The sequence below is a fragment of the Lampetra planeri genome, chromosome 7 (genome assembly GCF_965212315.1).
Source record: "Lampetra planeri chromosome 7, kcLamPlan1.2.h2, whole genome shotgun sequence".
Taxonomy (NCBI): Eukaryota; Metazoa; Chordata; class Hyperoartia; order Petromyzontiformes; family Petromyzontidae; genus Lampetra; species Lampetra planeri.
Genome location: NC_136113.1, coordinates 6,947,452 through 6,962,666, shown reverse-complemented (window position 1 = coordinate 6,962,666; position 15,215 = coordinate 6,947,452). Strand labels below are relative to the sequence as shown.

The window sequence follows — 15,215 nt, the reverse complement described above, 5'->3', positions numbered from 1 at the left end:
TAAAGCTTGAGAGAAGCCATATTTGTCAAGTTCATCACCATTATCAGCAGCCATGGTTTATTCACTGTTGTAAAAAGGCCTCTCCAAATCGTCACCATCCCTTATATCTCCAGCACCTGCACAAGAGCTGATCACATCACTCCATCTCTGCAACAGTCGGGCCCTTATCTTCTTTTTGGAACTTTAATTTCAAATGTGCACACATAAGCACGGAGATATACACTAAGAGACCGAATAGTAACACTTGGATCAGGGTAAAAGCACCAATCAAAGATGTAATTTTCATTGTTATTGATCATGGATGGGCTTGGGCAGGCCTCATCATGGCTGAAAGGAACGCTTGCCGATGGATGAGGCTGGTGACCAAATGGTCGCCAAAGGGAAGAATGCGCCTGAGAGAACAATCATTGTGGAGATGGAGCAATGAGATCGGCTCTTGTACAAGAGTGAGATGGACTGTAGCATCGCAGGACCATTGAGGGATGACGATGGTGTGGCGAAGCGTACATCCACTAGTGGATAAAACATGTCTGATGATGATGACAAGAGAAAATCACAGTTACACCACCGGGCACAGGTTACTGGACAAAAAAAGGCCTAAACTGCTTTAAACATGGGGAAATGCATATGAGTAAGCACATGTACGTGACATTAAGAATAAATAATTGCACATGAAAAGGGAAGATTTGGAACATCTATACAAACTAATAGTTACAACATGGATGAATAGCTGCACTGGGCATAAGCGTTTAATTGGTCAGGGTGCACATGTGACAGCCGGATATGAGGCACTGCATTTCAAATAGATTGTTCAACACACTTAATGGTCACCGCACGAGCTCCACTGCTTGATATGTAAACTCGAAAAGTCTTTGGTGTTTGCTATTCACCATATTTTTCAGACAAAGCAATTGAATGGCTCAATCACTTACAAGTCAAATCTCGTATAGTTGCTCTTCATATGCCATATGAAAGTAGAATAAGAAGTATGGTAACCTTTTAAGACTGCAAACAAACCTCGCGAAGAATGCCATAAGAGAGAAACAAAACAGGAAGCTCACAGCCGGCTGTTACGTGGGCGACGCGGTGGCGGGGTGGGGTGTGCGAGGTTGTCCGCCTGAGCAGACCCACCTGTGAGTTGTTCATCAGGGCCTTGATGCAGCCGATGACCGATGTGTGGATCTGGCTCTCGGCCGTCTCATAGTCCATTTTCTTGAGAAAGTTCAGGAGGCAGGAGAGGCCATCCAGCTCGATGAAGCGCGTCACGAACCTGTGGCCGGCAGCGGCCCGTGCGGATTAACAAAGCAGACGGAGGCAACATGTTTAAAAACGTCCCCAAGGAAGTGGGCTCAATACTGGGGTAAAACGTCTTACAACCAACAATCATACTACTTTTTAAAAACAAATCCATGCCTCGAGTTTCCTGGCTGGCTGCTGGCTGGGCTCCTCTCCACCCCAACAGTGATTCTGTTATTAGTGGCTATGGGCAGTTGTCACCAAAAACTAGCTGGGTAAACAGGATTTTCCGAGCAACAATAATCATTGCATTGAAACAGCGGAAGAAGTTCGGAAGACATAACAGATAGCGACACCAAAGAAATAGGAGTAATGAATATAGAAGACTGACACGGTTCATTTAAAATTGGTCTAACCTTTCAATTTGTGCTCCTTTTAATGTCATTCTTTCACCATAATTTTCCTTAAATCCTAGAGAATGTAAAACAGCTCCACAAGAATATTATCTTGGCCTTTTATTACGTAAAAAAACAGATTCATTTTTGTGGTACGAGTACAGGATTGTGAGAAGAGTATGAAAATGACAACTGTCTCTTGTTTTTCGTTGCAGAGAAACGGTTCTCTCCCTGCAAATTCAAAACTGTTCTTTCATTTCATAGCGAGACTCAATAAATACTACTCTTTGGTTTTTTCGGTAAAGTCACGTAGGTAAAAAATAAAATAAAATAAATGAAAACAACTAAATAAAATAACGACGTTTCGGGCGCAACACAAGCGCCCTTCTTCAGGTGGGGACAACGTAGCGAAAGCAAAACCGCTTAAGTGTGTCTAAGAGATGGCTGTGACGAGGAATGATATAGTCGCGGGGGATGAAGGGAGGGGGGCATGGTGAGTGTATGGGTGGGCTGTGGACTGGGAGGCAACGATGTTAGGAATGGGGAGGGCGTTAGGAGGCAACGCATGGAGCTCAAACTGAAGCTTTGTGATGCAGGGGGCGGAAGTAGCTAAGATTATGCAGCTTTTGTTATGCTGCCGGGGGGGCAAATTAGAAATGCGCAAGATGAACACTAACGTGTGGTAATGGTGATGGTCGTGCGTGAAGCTGGGGGTAACAGGCTGGGAATAAGGATATGATTATGAAAATAAATCTAAACTGGCTGTCTAGCAGTAAACTGCACGGCAGCTAAAGTTTAACTTGGTTAATTACATCCTTCCAATGATTGCTCAATTTGAATCCCTCATCTCGGTTGAAGTTATGTCTGTGTTTGTATATCTGGAAAATGCAGATTTAATTTAGTTGTTATCATTTATTTATTTTATTTTTTACCTACGTGACTTTACAAAAAAAAACAAAGAGTATGAATCCTTGCAGTCACGAAAGCTTCAAATCTAGAATTAATAAATACTGTGTAAGCCAAAAATATAGACGTAGTACTCTCATGTATATATATCCCACTGATTTCTAATAAACCTCTTAATTTATTCTAATCAGCTGATTGAATTTTACAAAGTAATGGCTCCACATCTTAGAGAGGAGATAGCTAATAAGATGCAGTCATACTTTCTTAGAGTTATTTTGGTAGGGTTTCTGTTAATTACATTAAACTGTATTATGAACCCAGCAACCTGAATTTCACAATCAGAATCTTTATTTATCCTGGAGAAATCTGATGAGCTATGAAGCTCTTTTTCACAGATGTCTCGGAGGGGCGGGTCAGAAGGTTACACAACAATACAAAACAAGTAGAGGAAAGGTAAGAAAATGTCTATAAATAAAAAAATTAACTACAACTAAACTATATTTATTTTTACCAAGTATATATGCATTTTGAACTTCTTTCGCACCATACATAACCAACCATGCTAATCGGAGGTTCAGGAAAGCACACTGAGCTATTCCTCCTCTTACAGAAGCCACTTGGCCACAAATGATAGCTCATCGAAGTGGCTTATCGTGTGAAAATGTACATCAGCCAAATAATCTATATGCATGTTTCAAAATGTGCATTCCTTGAGTCCTTGCCACAGATAACATCAGTGGCATATAATAAGTGCACTACCCTTTACCAACGCAACATTGGCCAGCGTGGTGAAGCATGGTCAAACAAGCCCCCATTACTAACCGAGTGTGGAAAGGCTCTCATCCAGCAGTGCGTTCACAAGGGACTGTCAGTACACTTGGGAGTTCATCAGTGTGGTAAAATGTAACGAAATCAAATGTTATTACATTAAGTTGCTGTTAAAAAACCACTGCATTATTTATTGTCAAGTAGACAGCAGACCTTAAACCAGGCACGAAACACATTCCTATAATGGTTTTATAATATAAAACATGCCTATTATGTTGTACGCTCGAGGTTTTTTTAATCTAAATTTTGGTTTTTATTTTCCTATTGACATTTTTGTTGTAAACTTTGTCAAATTAATACAAACAAAAAAATCTGTTATAAAGCAAACACACACACACTGATTTTAAAAGTCTTCATATCCCAATTCGTTTTAATCTTTCATCAGATCAGCAATTATATAGAAGAAACATAAACAACGTGTATGGGGACTTTCCAATATCAATAAAGTTGTGTTTAGCCAAGCTGTCATGTGAGGACCTACATTAGTGGAGCCAACACATTTTTCTTCTAAACTGCAGATGAGAAAAATGTCTGCGAGGAGGAATCTGCTGAATCAAAATGGACAGAACCAGCCATGACCTCGATTTGTCATCCATTGTTTCTGGAACACATACTTGCGTGCATCATACTTCTGGTAGCGCTCACGTTTGGCTCATTTACTGTCAGATCAGCAACGTTGCTGCGGTCTGAGATACTATCATAAAAAAGCTAATTTGTTGCTCATTCAGTTTCAGAGTCCAGGGCAGTCAAAACATGTTAAGAGTGGACTTTGCACAGGCAGAGGCAATGACACGTCATGAGGGAAGGGAGGTTAGTGCCATTAGCCTGTAATCTTCACAAGGTCACATTTTTCGTCAACAAATCTCCCCCAACCACATATCCGTCTCTAGCCATCGCAAACTGCCTATAATGCAGCACTATGGAGGTGACAGGGTTGGGGGAACACACACATTTGACCGTAACTCCCCTCCTATTGGGCTTTGAGGAGGTGCCATAACCTCGCTTCCGAGGAGAAGGCGGTACCAGCAGGTGTGGACTAATGTCATCTGTCCTGTCTATTTGGAATAGATTGTTGCCTCCTTGCATGCGTGGGTTTTCTGTGGGTGCTTCGGTTTCCTCCCGCATGCATAATTGGCTGATAACATCAAAATATAAAACATACAATGCAGGATCCTCCTAAAAAGGCCTTGGACTCAGTATGTCTTGCTGGGTAAATAATGAATTACATCATGGGATCTCCTTTGCCAATATCAAAATATGAGAATAGGTCTTCCCCTTTTTTCTGGCAACAAAACAGGTGTTAACATGTTAAAACACCAAACTGAAACATTTTACAAAGAATCATGTCTGCATTAACCACAATAAAGGGAAAACCTGTTCTCATATTTTGGTCCTGGCAAAGGAGGTCCCATGATGTAGCTGCTAAACCCCGAGCTCTCGTTACTCTGATAATGCTTGTCTTTGTGCTGTACACCTTTTGGCATCCTCTGGTCTAACACTGGTTGAGACTAGGCTCGAAAGAAAGCTGTCTCTGGTGTTGACCAATCAATTTCAAGGACAATACATATATTATTAAAGTATGTTTTTTGTTTGCATTCTGACCGCAAGCATTGTGGTTAATACAGACATGATTCCTTGTAAAAGCTTTCAGTTTGGCGTTTTAACATCTTAACACCTGTTTTGTTGCCAGATAAAATGGGAAAAGCGATTATCAAATAATTAATTATTATACATTTACCTCCTCTGTCATTCATATAAGCACTATATCCCTTTCCATCCACCCCAGCCATCTGTCCTGCGAACTCTCTTCCCCATTTGAAGTCTAGGCTCAATACTTTCCTCTTCTCCACTGTATGACTAGCCCCTCAAATAGAAATGTACAGTTTGACACGTAGTAGGCTTTCGCGACCAATATCATCTATAATCGAGTTTTTTGGGTTAGATCGTGTAAATATAAATGTATCGTTAAACCCGTCACCACCCGACACAGCCAATTGGTAAAGGTTGTCACGTAAACAAAACATGCCAATTCGTTACTAGTTCTGCACACCCCTGTGTTGGAAAGTAAAACTCACAACATTTACTAGCCGAGTACGACGTTTCACCAGTAATTGCTACTAGCATCATCAGGCGGACAACCAGAGTTGTGGAGAAGTCCTCCTGCTTTAGTCTTAAATAAATGTACATATTTATGCAATTCTCCCCATTACCAGTGCATTCCACATAGAGAAATGCAGCAGCAGTTAGTGGCTACATAAATTTAAATTGTATAATTACCTACTATAATTACTCTGTAACACAATTTTTGTTCCTGGGTAGTAAGTCTTATTTTGTAATTGCTTATGCCTCAAAAGTAAAGAAAATGGCTATTATTCCCCAGAAACTTTGTTTTTGTGACCAGGACTTTATGTGAAGAAATGACACAAATGCACACGTTTTCTCGTTGAAAATATGTAAATTTTTAAATATCACTGTCTTGGTCACAACACCAAAGCATGGCGAGACCTTCATCCAGCAGTGGACTGGCATGTAACATGTGACACGCTACCATTAAGGTTGACTCAATAACTGAGCTCAAGAAACAGCTGTACCGTATTACGACTCCCGCGCTGATTCTGCAAATATCTTGGTTTTCTAGGGCAATTACAGCCACCCCCGAACACACCCAACGGCTGAGTAGCAGCGACATGGAATCCCAATGCACTCATAATCCCAAGGCTACTGGTTTTGTCCTCTATCATCTGCCCACAGCACTCGTTTGAGAAATTGTCACATTTGTTGCTTTATTCATGGACTACGAAATAAACCCACTCTATATTCAAAGCAACGCACATAACAGCAAAATGAAATATAGTTATTAGTTTACGACAAAACAAATGTATCGGTGCCCATAAATTAAAGATGAATGAATAAAAACGGAAAACACTTCATGAGCGAAATGAGAGTGAACATACACAAGCACACACACAACACAAATATACCCACACATGACGAAGAAAAATATGCCCTGTACAGGCATGTAGATTGTTATAGGAAAGTGCTGTTAACATGCTCTGAAAACGGTCAGCATAAGAGGGGGTGAGGTGACCAGTACCACACCCAGCCAGCCACCTTTGTCTGCTCCAATACTGATGATTACACACCAAACCAGATGCTCAGGTCAAATGAGTACCTCACACACATATACATATACAGTACCAGCTTTCATCAACTTGTATAGGAAATGCTATCGCAACTATTCAAGAGTCGTGCAATCTTTTTATACATCTGTAGTGAGTCCAATTGAGTCGCAGACGTTGTCTTGGGAGCAACACTATTTATTAAATAAATCAACATAACGTTAACACAACCTAGACTTGGGTGTTGAATGCTCATCTAGCCACGCTACGGCAGAACTAGACACGGTTCGCTATCCCGGCCCGGACCACAAGCTGGGTCCCGGACCGTGTGGCTAGAGGCTCCTTTTACCCCACGTGGCTCTTCATCACCAGCAACACGAAGAACCCCTAGCCCCTCAAGGGGCCCCGTTATATCATCCTGGGCTGGAGTTGGCTCCGCCCCTCGCCCCGCCCACCTTCTAGATCTCTCGAGCTCTTTCCCGAAGGCTCCCCGAGAGCTCTTTTAGACCACGTGACCACTCAGGGGCCCCCATCCACCGGTGGCCACCCTCCAATATCATCCGGTCACGTGTCGGCAGGTCAATCAGCATATCATGCCCCAACGTAACCCTGGCTGGCTGACACTCCCTTTCGCTCCCTCACCGGGAACCCACACCGCACACTGTACGTGGTGCCTCCGCGCTGACCAACGCTCACCCAAGCCCCGCTAAGGCTGGTACTACTACACATCTGTCTATACACAACCCCTGTACGTTAATTTCCTCTCCACATGTAAAAGTGTTTTAAAGGGCTGCCTGGCGTGCACTTCGGGCTTCAATTTGTCGGAACAAGTACATCTTGCTTCACGGTCACAATAAAACACCGTGTTTATTTTGTGTGACAATAAAACACTTTGTATTTTTGTGATGCAAAACAAATGCATATCTTTTAAATAACAAGTTTTCCTCGTGTACAGTTTCTGCCAATCTATTTCTGAATTTGTTGTGTGTGAACACCGTTCTGCCAAATAATGGCCAACGGTTAGTCCCACGATTCATAGTTTCAGTCGATGGGGGGAAATATGATTTTTTTGGGGATTTCAGGAGTTATGTTTTTTATTTAAACTGTGGCCTGCACACTGTATTTGTACAATGCATTTTCAGTTGTGGTAAGTTAATGACTTACAGGGAAACTGCCGTGCTATATTGGTTAGCACACTGAATGTGCAAAATTCTTAAATCCACCCCCCGCTCCGCTTCTATCCATCTGGCAGTAAAAATGGAATGGATACACCATAGATAGTCGTTCGGCAGGTCCTTTGTGGTGGTGTAAAGTGTAGGTACTCCCACCTTTTCCAAAGCTTCTGGCCAGCATGTAAGAGTAGGCCAGATACTGTTAAGGGGCTCCTTAAGTGGAGGCCCTTCTGCCAGCAGCGGCATGAGCAAAATATTGCAGGTCTGCACCTTTACCCTTATAAAGGCTCACAAGCCACCTGCGTTTGATGTTCACCTCATTCAGCTATGGGGGAAACCAGCCTGAGCAGTGGTTTCCTATGGACAAGGAGCAACAGAACCCTGCCTCGGGTTAGAATGGCCATGCCTCCCCTCTGCTCAACAGTATCCCTCAGTCGACCAAGGCAAGGCAGGGCAGAGCCTGGTATTGATGTGGTGCTTCTCTGTAGGACACTCGGCCACATAATTCCCCTGGCTTCTGAGGCCTCCCTTGGACAGGATTTACTCCGCATTTTACTGCACAGAAACCACTGACTCCAGGCATCGAGGAAAACAGAGAAAATACCCCTCCCCTGGAACTTTGAAGGGGTTATACTATTATATTTGAAAAATTGCCAAAGATATGCTTTTTTAAGAGGGTATGTGCGTGCATCTAAGTTGAGAATGAGGACAACAGCTCATGGTGGCTCTATAAAGCAGGGACATTTCCAAAATACCACCATGTCAAATTGTTTTTTAATTTTTAGGGCAGTGTTTTTGATAGATGTGCCAAGTTTTGTTATTTGTGCACCACTGCAAATGCAGCAACACATTTTTTCTAATAAATGAGGCTCTGTTCCCAGTATAGATTTCATGCAATACTTGATTACAGAGAAAACTAAATGTATAATTTGTACTGCAAATAATAAACCATTATAGTATATGTATATGCATATATTATCAACAGAAATCCTTTCTGCTGGATTTCTAAATTAAAATTTTAAGAAGAAATGTGAAAAATGTATTGTCGTTAAAAATTTTATAAATATGGAAATGTAATCAGTGAGCAAGTTTGCAAATTTAATAAAAGTGGGATTATTTCACGAATAATTGAAAATAGTACGTTATAATCCAACGAATATCTTTTGGTTCCCATAACACAGAACTGCTCGTGAGAACAGCAGGACTGCAAGCAATACACCTGGGGCTCCGTCTCCATGGAGACCCCTTGCAGATCAGAAGGTCAGGGCCCAACTGTGTTGCGGGATGCTACGCTAGGGACCTCAAATTAAAAATCCTTCGGCACAGCTTTGAAACATGCACCTGGCAGATGCAGAAAACAGATGCTGCGGGGGAGGCATGCAGTGACATTACGACATATTTGTTCCAATTGAGCCCACACTGGCAGCACTCATGCACGTTGGGTGCCTTGCAACCCCACTGGTGAATGGGCCACCTGCTCAGCGCAGGGTCTGTTTCCCCAATGTATACATATTTAAAAAATAGTTTCAAGAGCAATGATTTTATTTTTACCCACATTTTGAGATTTAAAAAATATGCTTTTAAATGTTTTTGCTCTACCAGAGGTGTGTTTATAATTTGTGACATGGCGTGCAAATGGAACGTGGGTTATTATGGTTGTAAGGTGGTTTTAAGAAGATGCTTAATTTCACAAGTTATACAAAAAAGTGGCAACATTTATTCAAGCACATGATCAAAGGGTGCCATGACATCTACACGGAAACACATCCGACCGCTCCTTTATATAGCAAGTGTTAAGTTTGTGCAAAATGTCAGTGAGTCAATTCATATTCTGCCCGTGCAAAAAAACAGAAATGTTAGCAAAACACTACACAACACGTTTGTTAAAATACCTCCAGCTCCTTTTCAGGCCCTGTTGTTTTCTCTTACCCTTTCCGCCTCAGCCTTTCCTCCTGACCCCTCCCCTTCCCTCCAGATTCCACCAGTTTGCGGGCCTTACCTCATGGGCTGGGTGCGCAGAGCAGTCTTCAGGCCCTCCACCGTCTTGTTGCGTGTCTCCACCTCCTCCTGGTTGTACGCAAACATGGACTGCATCTGGGGGGGTGGGGGGGGGCACAGCCACACAAGCTCATAGGTTGTTTCCTCTGCAAGCGTCACCATTGGGAGTCCAATATGAATGTAAACTTGGGGGGCCCCCCTTTCACTTTATAAAATCCTCGTGAGGTGACATAAAATACGGAGACCAGATATAGAGATTTCGATTTAAAGCTTTCGTGACTGCAGGGATTCATCTTCTTGGTTCTTTCGGTAAAGTCACGTAGAAGGGAAATAATAAAATAATAAAAATAAAACATAATAAAATAATTCTTAAATAATTCTTATTTTATTATGTTTTATTTATATTATTTTATCATTTCCCTTCTACGTGACTTTACCGAAAGAACCAAGAAGAAGATATAGAGATGTTGTAAGATGATAAAAAAGTAGGTGAACCATATTGTGTCTCTACGTTAATTAACTTGTTGTGTTTATTCGCCTTTTTTTTTTTGAAGATATTTGATTCATCAATATTTTTTCATGAATCCGGGGCCCCTTGAGCGAGCGACTTGAAATCCTCCGTTTTTGCTTGGTTTGGATACACTTTGCACGCCACTTACCACCAAGGCCAGTAATAGCAAATACCACCGACTGAGGACTGACTTTGCACAGCCGGCGCGTGCCGTGTACGGTAAGCTCTGGTGCTGGATGTGGGCGTTGCTCACCGTTGCCATCTGGTTAAGGCGATCGATGTAGTAGTCGGGCCAGCTCGTCGCCTGCCTATTCGGGTCATCCTGTTCCTGCACACCACAAGACATGGCGATGCAATCAGTGAGCAAGGATCGTATCGGTCCACAAGCCCAAACCAGATAATTCACTTGTCGGTGCCACCCAAGGTGGCATCACTTTAGTAGTTTATTGATGTGGCCAGCAACAGTTTAATACGTGGTAACTATTTGCAATGAGTGGCTTATCAAAATAACCCACTTTTATTTGCCAAAAAATAAATCAGTATGACTAAGATGTAGTTCCAATTCCTGCTCTGGCCCATGGACTATATGCACACATTTTACGCACAATGTTCAATATAAATAACATATTTATCTATTGTGACCTCCTTTCTAGATTGATGAATGTCATCATCATCAGCAACAGCAGATATTGCCTATCCACTGCTGTTTTAAGGATGTTGATGATTGGAGAGACACAAAACCAACTCTAAGAGAGCAAGATGTAACCAGCGTGCGTGATGAGACGCAATCATTAGACTAGTGGGGGAATTTAATACAGCGCTTTATAATTGTTTACAAATGAGATGTTAAATAATGGCATCATTGATAGGTGGATTCATAAATAACCATAGTGGAATTTTCCAAACTTGCAAGACAGTCTCGCTAAGTTAATAATCAGTCGATCACGATTTTAATAAATAATGGGCAGCAACAATGACTGCAGTGGAAAACATAAAACTAGTCAGTGAATTATTCAGGAATATTTCAGTGAAGCATCACATTTTTACGCCACACACATACGCTACCCTTAAAATTAATCTTTAAAAAAAGTGAAATATTACAGGAAGTGCGATGTTTCAAGTTGCACGTGAATTAAACTGGGCCATGTTTGTTGACTGGAAGCACTAAAGATTGATTTACAGCAGCTGAGAAGAATGATTAAAACCACACACTGTCAATAGCACTGAGCACAAGTTAATAATGCAGAAGCCTTCTCACGCTTCATCTCATCACGCGGTGCACGTTGAGAGATTTAAACTGAAAAATGTTCAAAGGGGAAAAAAAAGCATACCTAGTAGATTTATTACCGGTATGGTTCTTCTATGCAGTCCCAGCGCAATACATTTCATGCAATGATTTTATTAATTAAATTCTGTTTGAATTGTAACATTGTGAAGAAATTTTACACGTGAATAATGGTAATTCTCATTCAATGACGTTAGCAATGGATTCTGAGATTAGAAAAATGTAATGTTTCCTTTGAGGAGGGCAAAGTCACATGGCAAAAATGCCCCATTTTTTATATCTTTAAAATAGCATAATTTTTTATACCGTAACAACCATTTGAAATACTTTTGACCATGAATGTGTCCCCTAAGTCTGATGTCACATAATGAACATACATACCAGTAATACATATGTATACGAACTCTTCATGAATGAGTATGAACAAGAGAGAAGCGAGCTGTGGACAGGAACGTTCTGCTCTTACTCGCAATACTCGGTGTTGCGTGCGATGAAATGTTTGCTGTGTCTCAGTGACTTCTTATACCTGGCCATGAGCAAAGGTTTTGATGAATATAGTAATTCCTTTCAGCAATAAAACATACGCTTCGCGGTTAATATGTACACCTCCGTATGTTCACAACAGCAGCCCTCAGGAGGCCACACACGTGGGGAAACGTCAGCGGAACATTCCCCTTTATGAATGAATTGTTTTTATTCAAGGCAATTCTCTCCCTCCCCTGAAAAGTTCCAAAACCCACTCCACTTCAAAAACCAGGGAACACGCCCCTGAAAACCCACACGCAACATTTTCATGTGCAAGCCATATCCTACGTTTGCGGGAGCCAAATGGAAAAGTGGAAAAGTGGATAACTTAAGACAGAAGTCCATGCCATGGCAACACCAGTATTTTCAAGTCCGAGCCAAAGGAAAAGCTAACGGAGCGTGCTACTGCTGTTGTTGCTGCTACAGAGAACACACTGACAAGCATAGAATGTAGTGAGCACTACGTTATTAAATTATCCAATGCAGCAGGGCTTCACAACTTGCTTGATGCAAAGCGCATTGTGCAATTTTTTCCAAAAAAAATAAATGCTAGGAAAAAAATACTCACACTGACATTAATGGAGGGCACAGTACAGCAGTGGCAGCAAGGTCTGGGAATTTATTTTGTGATGGGAATAGTGGGAGGAAAGTGTGTGTGTGTGAGCTAATATTTTTGTACAGCTTTATTTTTTTTGTCTAGTTTTAATGCTTTAGTTTCGCCTGCTAAGGCCTTAAAAACACGTTTTCTTACTAAATATAATATTAGTAACACAACGGATATATATAAAACTGACAACATTTTAATATACAGAATGTAAAATATTGTCATTGGTAAATCAGGCAAAGGGCCTCCTACATTTTGGGTAAAATAAGCATGTGTGTGGTGTGCCGAATTGGAATTTCCGGTGGTTACTGAAGCTGCGTATAGCCTGTGCGTTGCATTTTATTTTTATATGAACAAAACTTGATTTAAAGCTTTTATGACTGCTGGAATTCATATTCTTTGGGTCTTTCGGTAAAGCCACGTAGATAGAAAAATAAAAAAAATATCACGACGTTTCGATCGCAACACAAGCAATCGTCATCAGGCGAAAACATATAGCGGGTGAGCTGCTGAAGCAGGATGTTATATAGGTTTGAGATGGGTGTAGCCCAAGGGTAAGTGGGCAGGGCTAGAGATGGAATTTGCATGTAAATGTAAGACCGGAGCGCTGATATACCTCCACGACGACGAAGCTGTGGAAGTGGCCATTGTATTGAGAGATTAGCATGTCAATCTGTTAATGTAAGATGGGTCTTTCGTGACTTTACCGAAAGACCCAAAGAGTATAAATTCCTGCAGTCACGAAAGCTTTAAGTCAATATTTAAGATTAGCATGTCAATGTAAAAAAACCGGGCACCACCCAAGCTGTGGAGGTGGCCATTGTATTGTGAGAGATGAGCATGTCAATGTAAGAAAACCATCGCAACGGTGGCTGTGTTAGTGACATTTAGCCTGCTAAAAAACGAGAGCCACCGCCACATCGAGGGAAAAGAGCAGCGGTGGCTGTGTTAGTGAGACATTTAGCCTGTGCAGTGCATGTTATATACACCACAGTATTGTAATTATTAATCAATATTCGCCCATGATAAAATCATGGAGAATGCACCCAATTTCAACAGATCTTGGAAGCTAAGCAGGGTTGTGTATATGCTTGGATAGGAACACAATGTAAAAACTGGTCGTCACAGGGCTACATTGTGGGAAGCAGAGGACATTGCGGCAAAATCCTTTGTTGTCATGTACTTCTATGCTTCCACGACTGTGCTCGCCCGCCTTCATCAACCCGCACTGATCAGCATGGAGAAATATGGTCGAACAACCTCCACGGATCGCATGTTGTGGAGAGGCCCTCCTCCAAAAGTGGATTAACAAAAGGACCTAAACATGTACAAAATAGAACCGATGCTTACTTTACAAATGTAAACAAATCAACTTAACGTGATGCACTCACCACACCGCCACCAAGCCAAAGAGACTAAACTTATTTACAGCCTGGCACGGTCACACATATCTAATTTACTGACATACACCTTCTCTAAGAGTTTCTGGGTGTTGACATGTTTAATGCTGTACCTGACATGCACTCTGCTGTGGCAGAGGACACGGCCCCCGTTTATCGCACACACACTCTCCCTGCGGCTCGCGTTGAGTGAGCAATGCGAGGGACGTGCCTCCCGAGAAGTTTTTTTTTTACGGGCCTGGGTAGCTCAGAGCTCATTGAATAGTTTTCTTTTTTATGAGTTTGCTGGTGAGCATGGATGAAAGCAAAGGGTCAGATTGTTGGCTGTTAGGGAACATTGCCTTTGCAGTTATTTGGAACAAGGTCCACAAAACCCAGAAACTGTCGGGCAACCTGCTGCCAGTGCACGACACGATGAGACTTTAACAAGCTGGTATAAACAGTCTATTAAGTGAGCCGATGCTTTTTAATTTAAAGCAAATTTGGCCAATGCAGCAGGGAGTGGCAGTTTTCCTTTGGTGAAGCGCACAGGGAGATTTTATCTTCTTGGTTCTTTCGGTAAAGTCACGTAGAAGGGAAGTAATAAAATAATAAAAATAAAACATAATAAAATAAAATAATTCTCACGACGTTTCGGCTACAACGCAAGCAGCCGTCTTCAGGTGAAGAATGAGACACTGCCAAGCTAGGAGCTTATATATAAGCTGGGTTGGAGGTGGAAGAGCGCCTTAACAAAAAGAATGTGCATATCAAGAGGATTTTAGCCAAGTGTAACATTAAGAGGGCCAGGAATCAAAACTCGGTCTGTGAGGTTCAGAGCTGCTCCACGGCGTGACCTTAGTTCATGTACACGGCTAAAAACGTCCACCACGGCAAGTTTTTAACTGCATGCATTAACGGAAGTAATATTACCCTTTAGGTATGATTCACAATAAAACTCGAAAAAATTTACATGTTCAAGTTTTCTAAATGTCCACACGTCATGTATAATTACTTGGCTTCAGTTGTGCTACAAGTTAATCTTCAGTCGACAAAACATATATGGTCCCTGTTAGAATTAACCTCGACCTATCCTTGGTTATATTTAATAAAGACAGAGGGAGTTAATCCGGCCCATCGTTGTTCCCGAGCTAAACCTAGACCATCTTTTCTGGATGAATATGATCGTTTTGCTCCCATTTTGATTCATAATCACACACGTGCAATATCGTTTGTCATGTAATTAAACAAATTACT

General features: G+C 41.6%; 1 protein-coding gene across 4 annotated transcripts in view; it reads right to left on the bottom strand.

Annotated features, from left to right (window-relative positions):
- Window positions 1-15,215, bottom strand: part of LOC144719877 (disheveled-associated activator of morphogenesis 2-like) — a 110,330-nt gene that overhangs the window by 46,293 nt on the left and 48,822 nt on the right. For all 4 annotated transcript variants that reach the window (XM_078596155.1, XM_078596152.1, XM_078596151.1 and 1 more), the window contains 3 exons: window positions 10,419-10,493; window positions 9,656-9,750; window positions 1,132-1,270 (listed from right to left, as the gene is read on the bottom strand). In XM_078596155.1, the coding sequence (XP_078452281.1) occupies window positions 1,132-1,270; window positions 9,656-9,750; window positions 10,419-10,493 (309 nt within the window). The remainder of the gene's footprint in view (window positions 1-1,131; window positions 1,271-9,655; window positions 9,751-10,418; window positions 10,494-15,215) is intronic.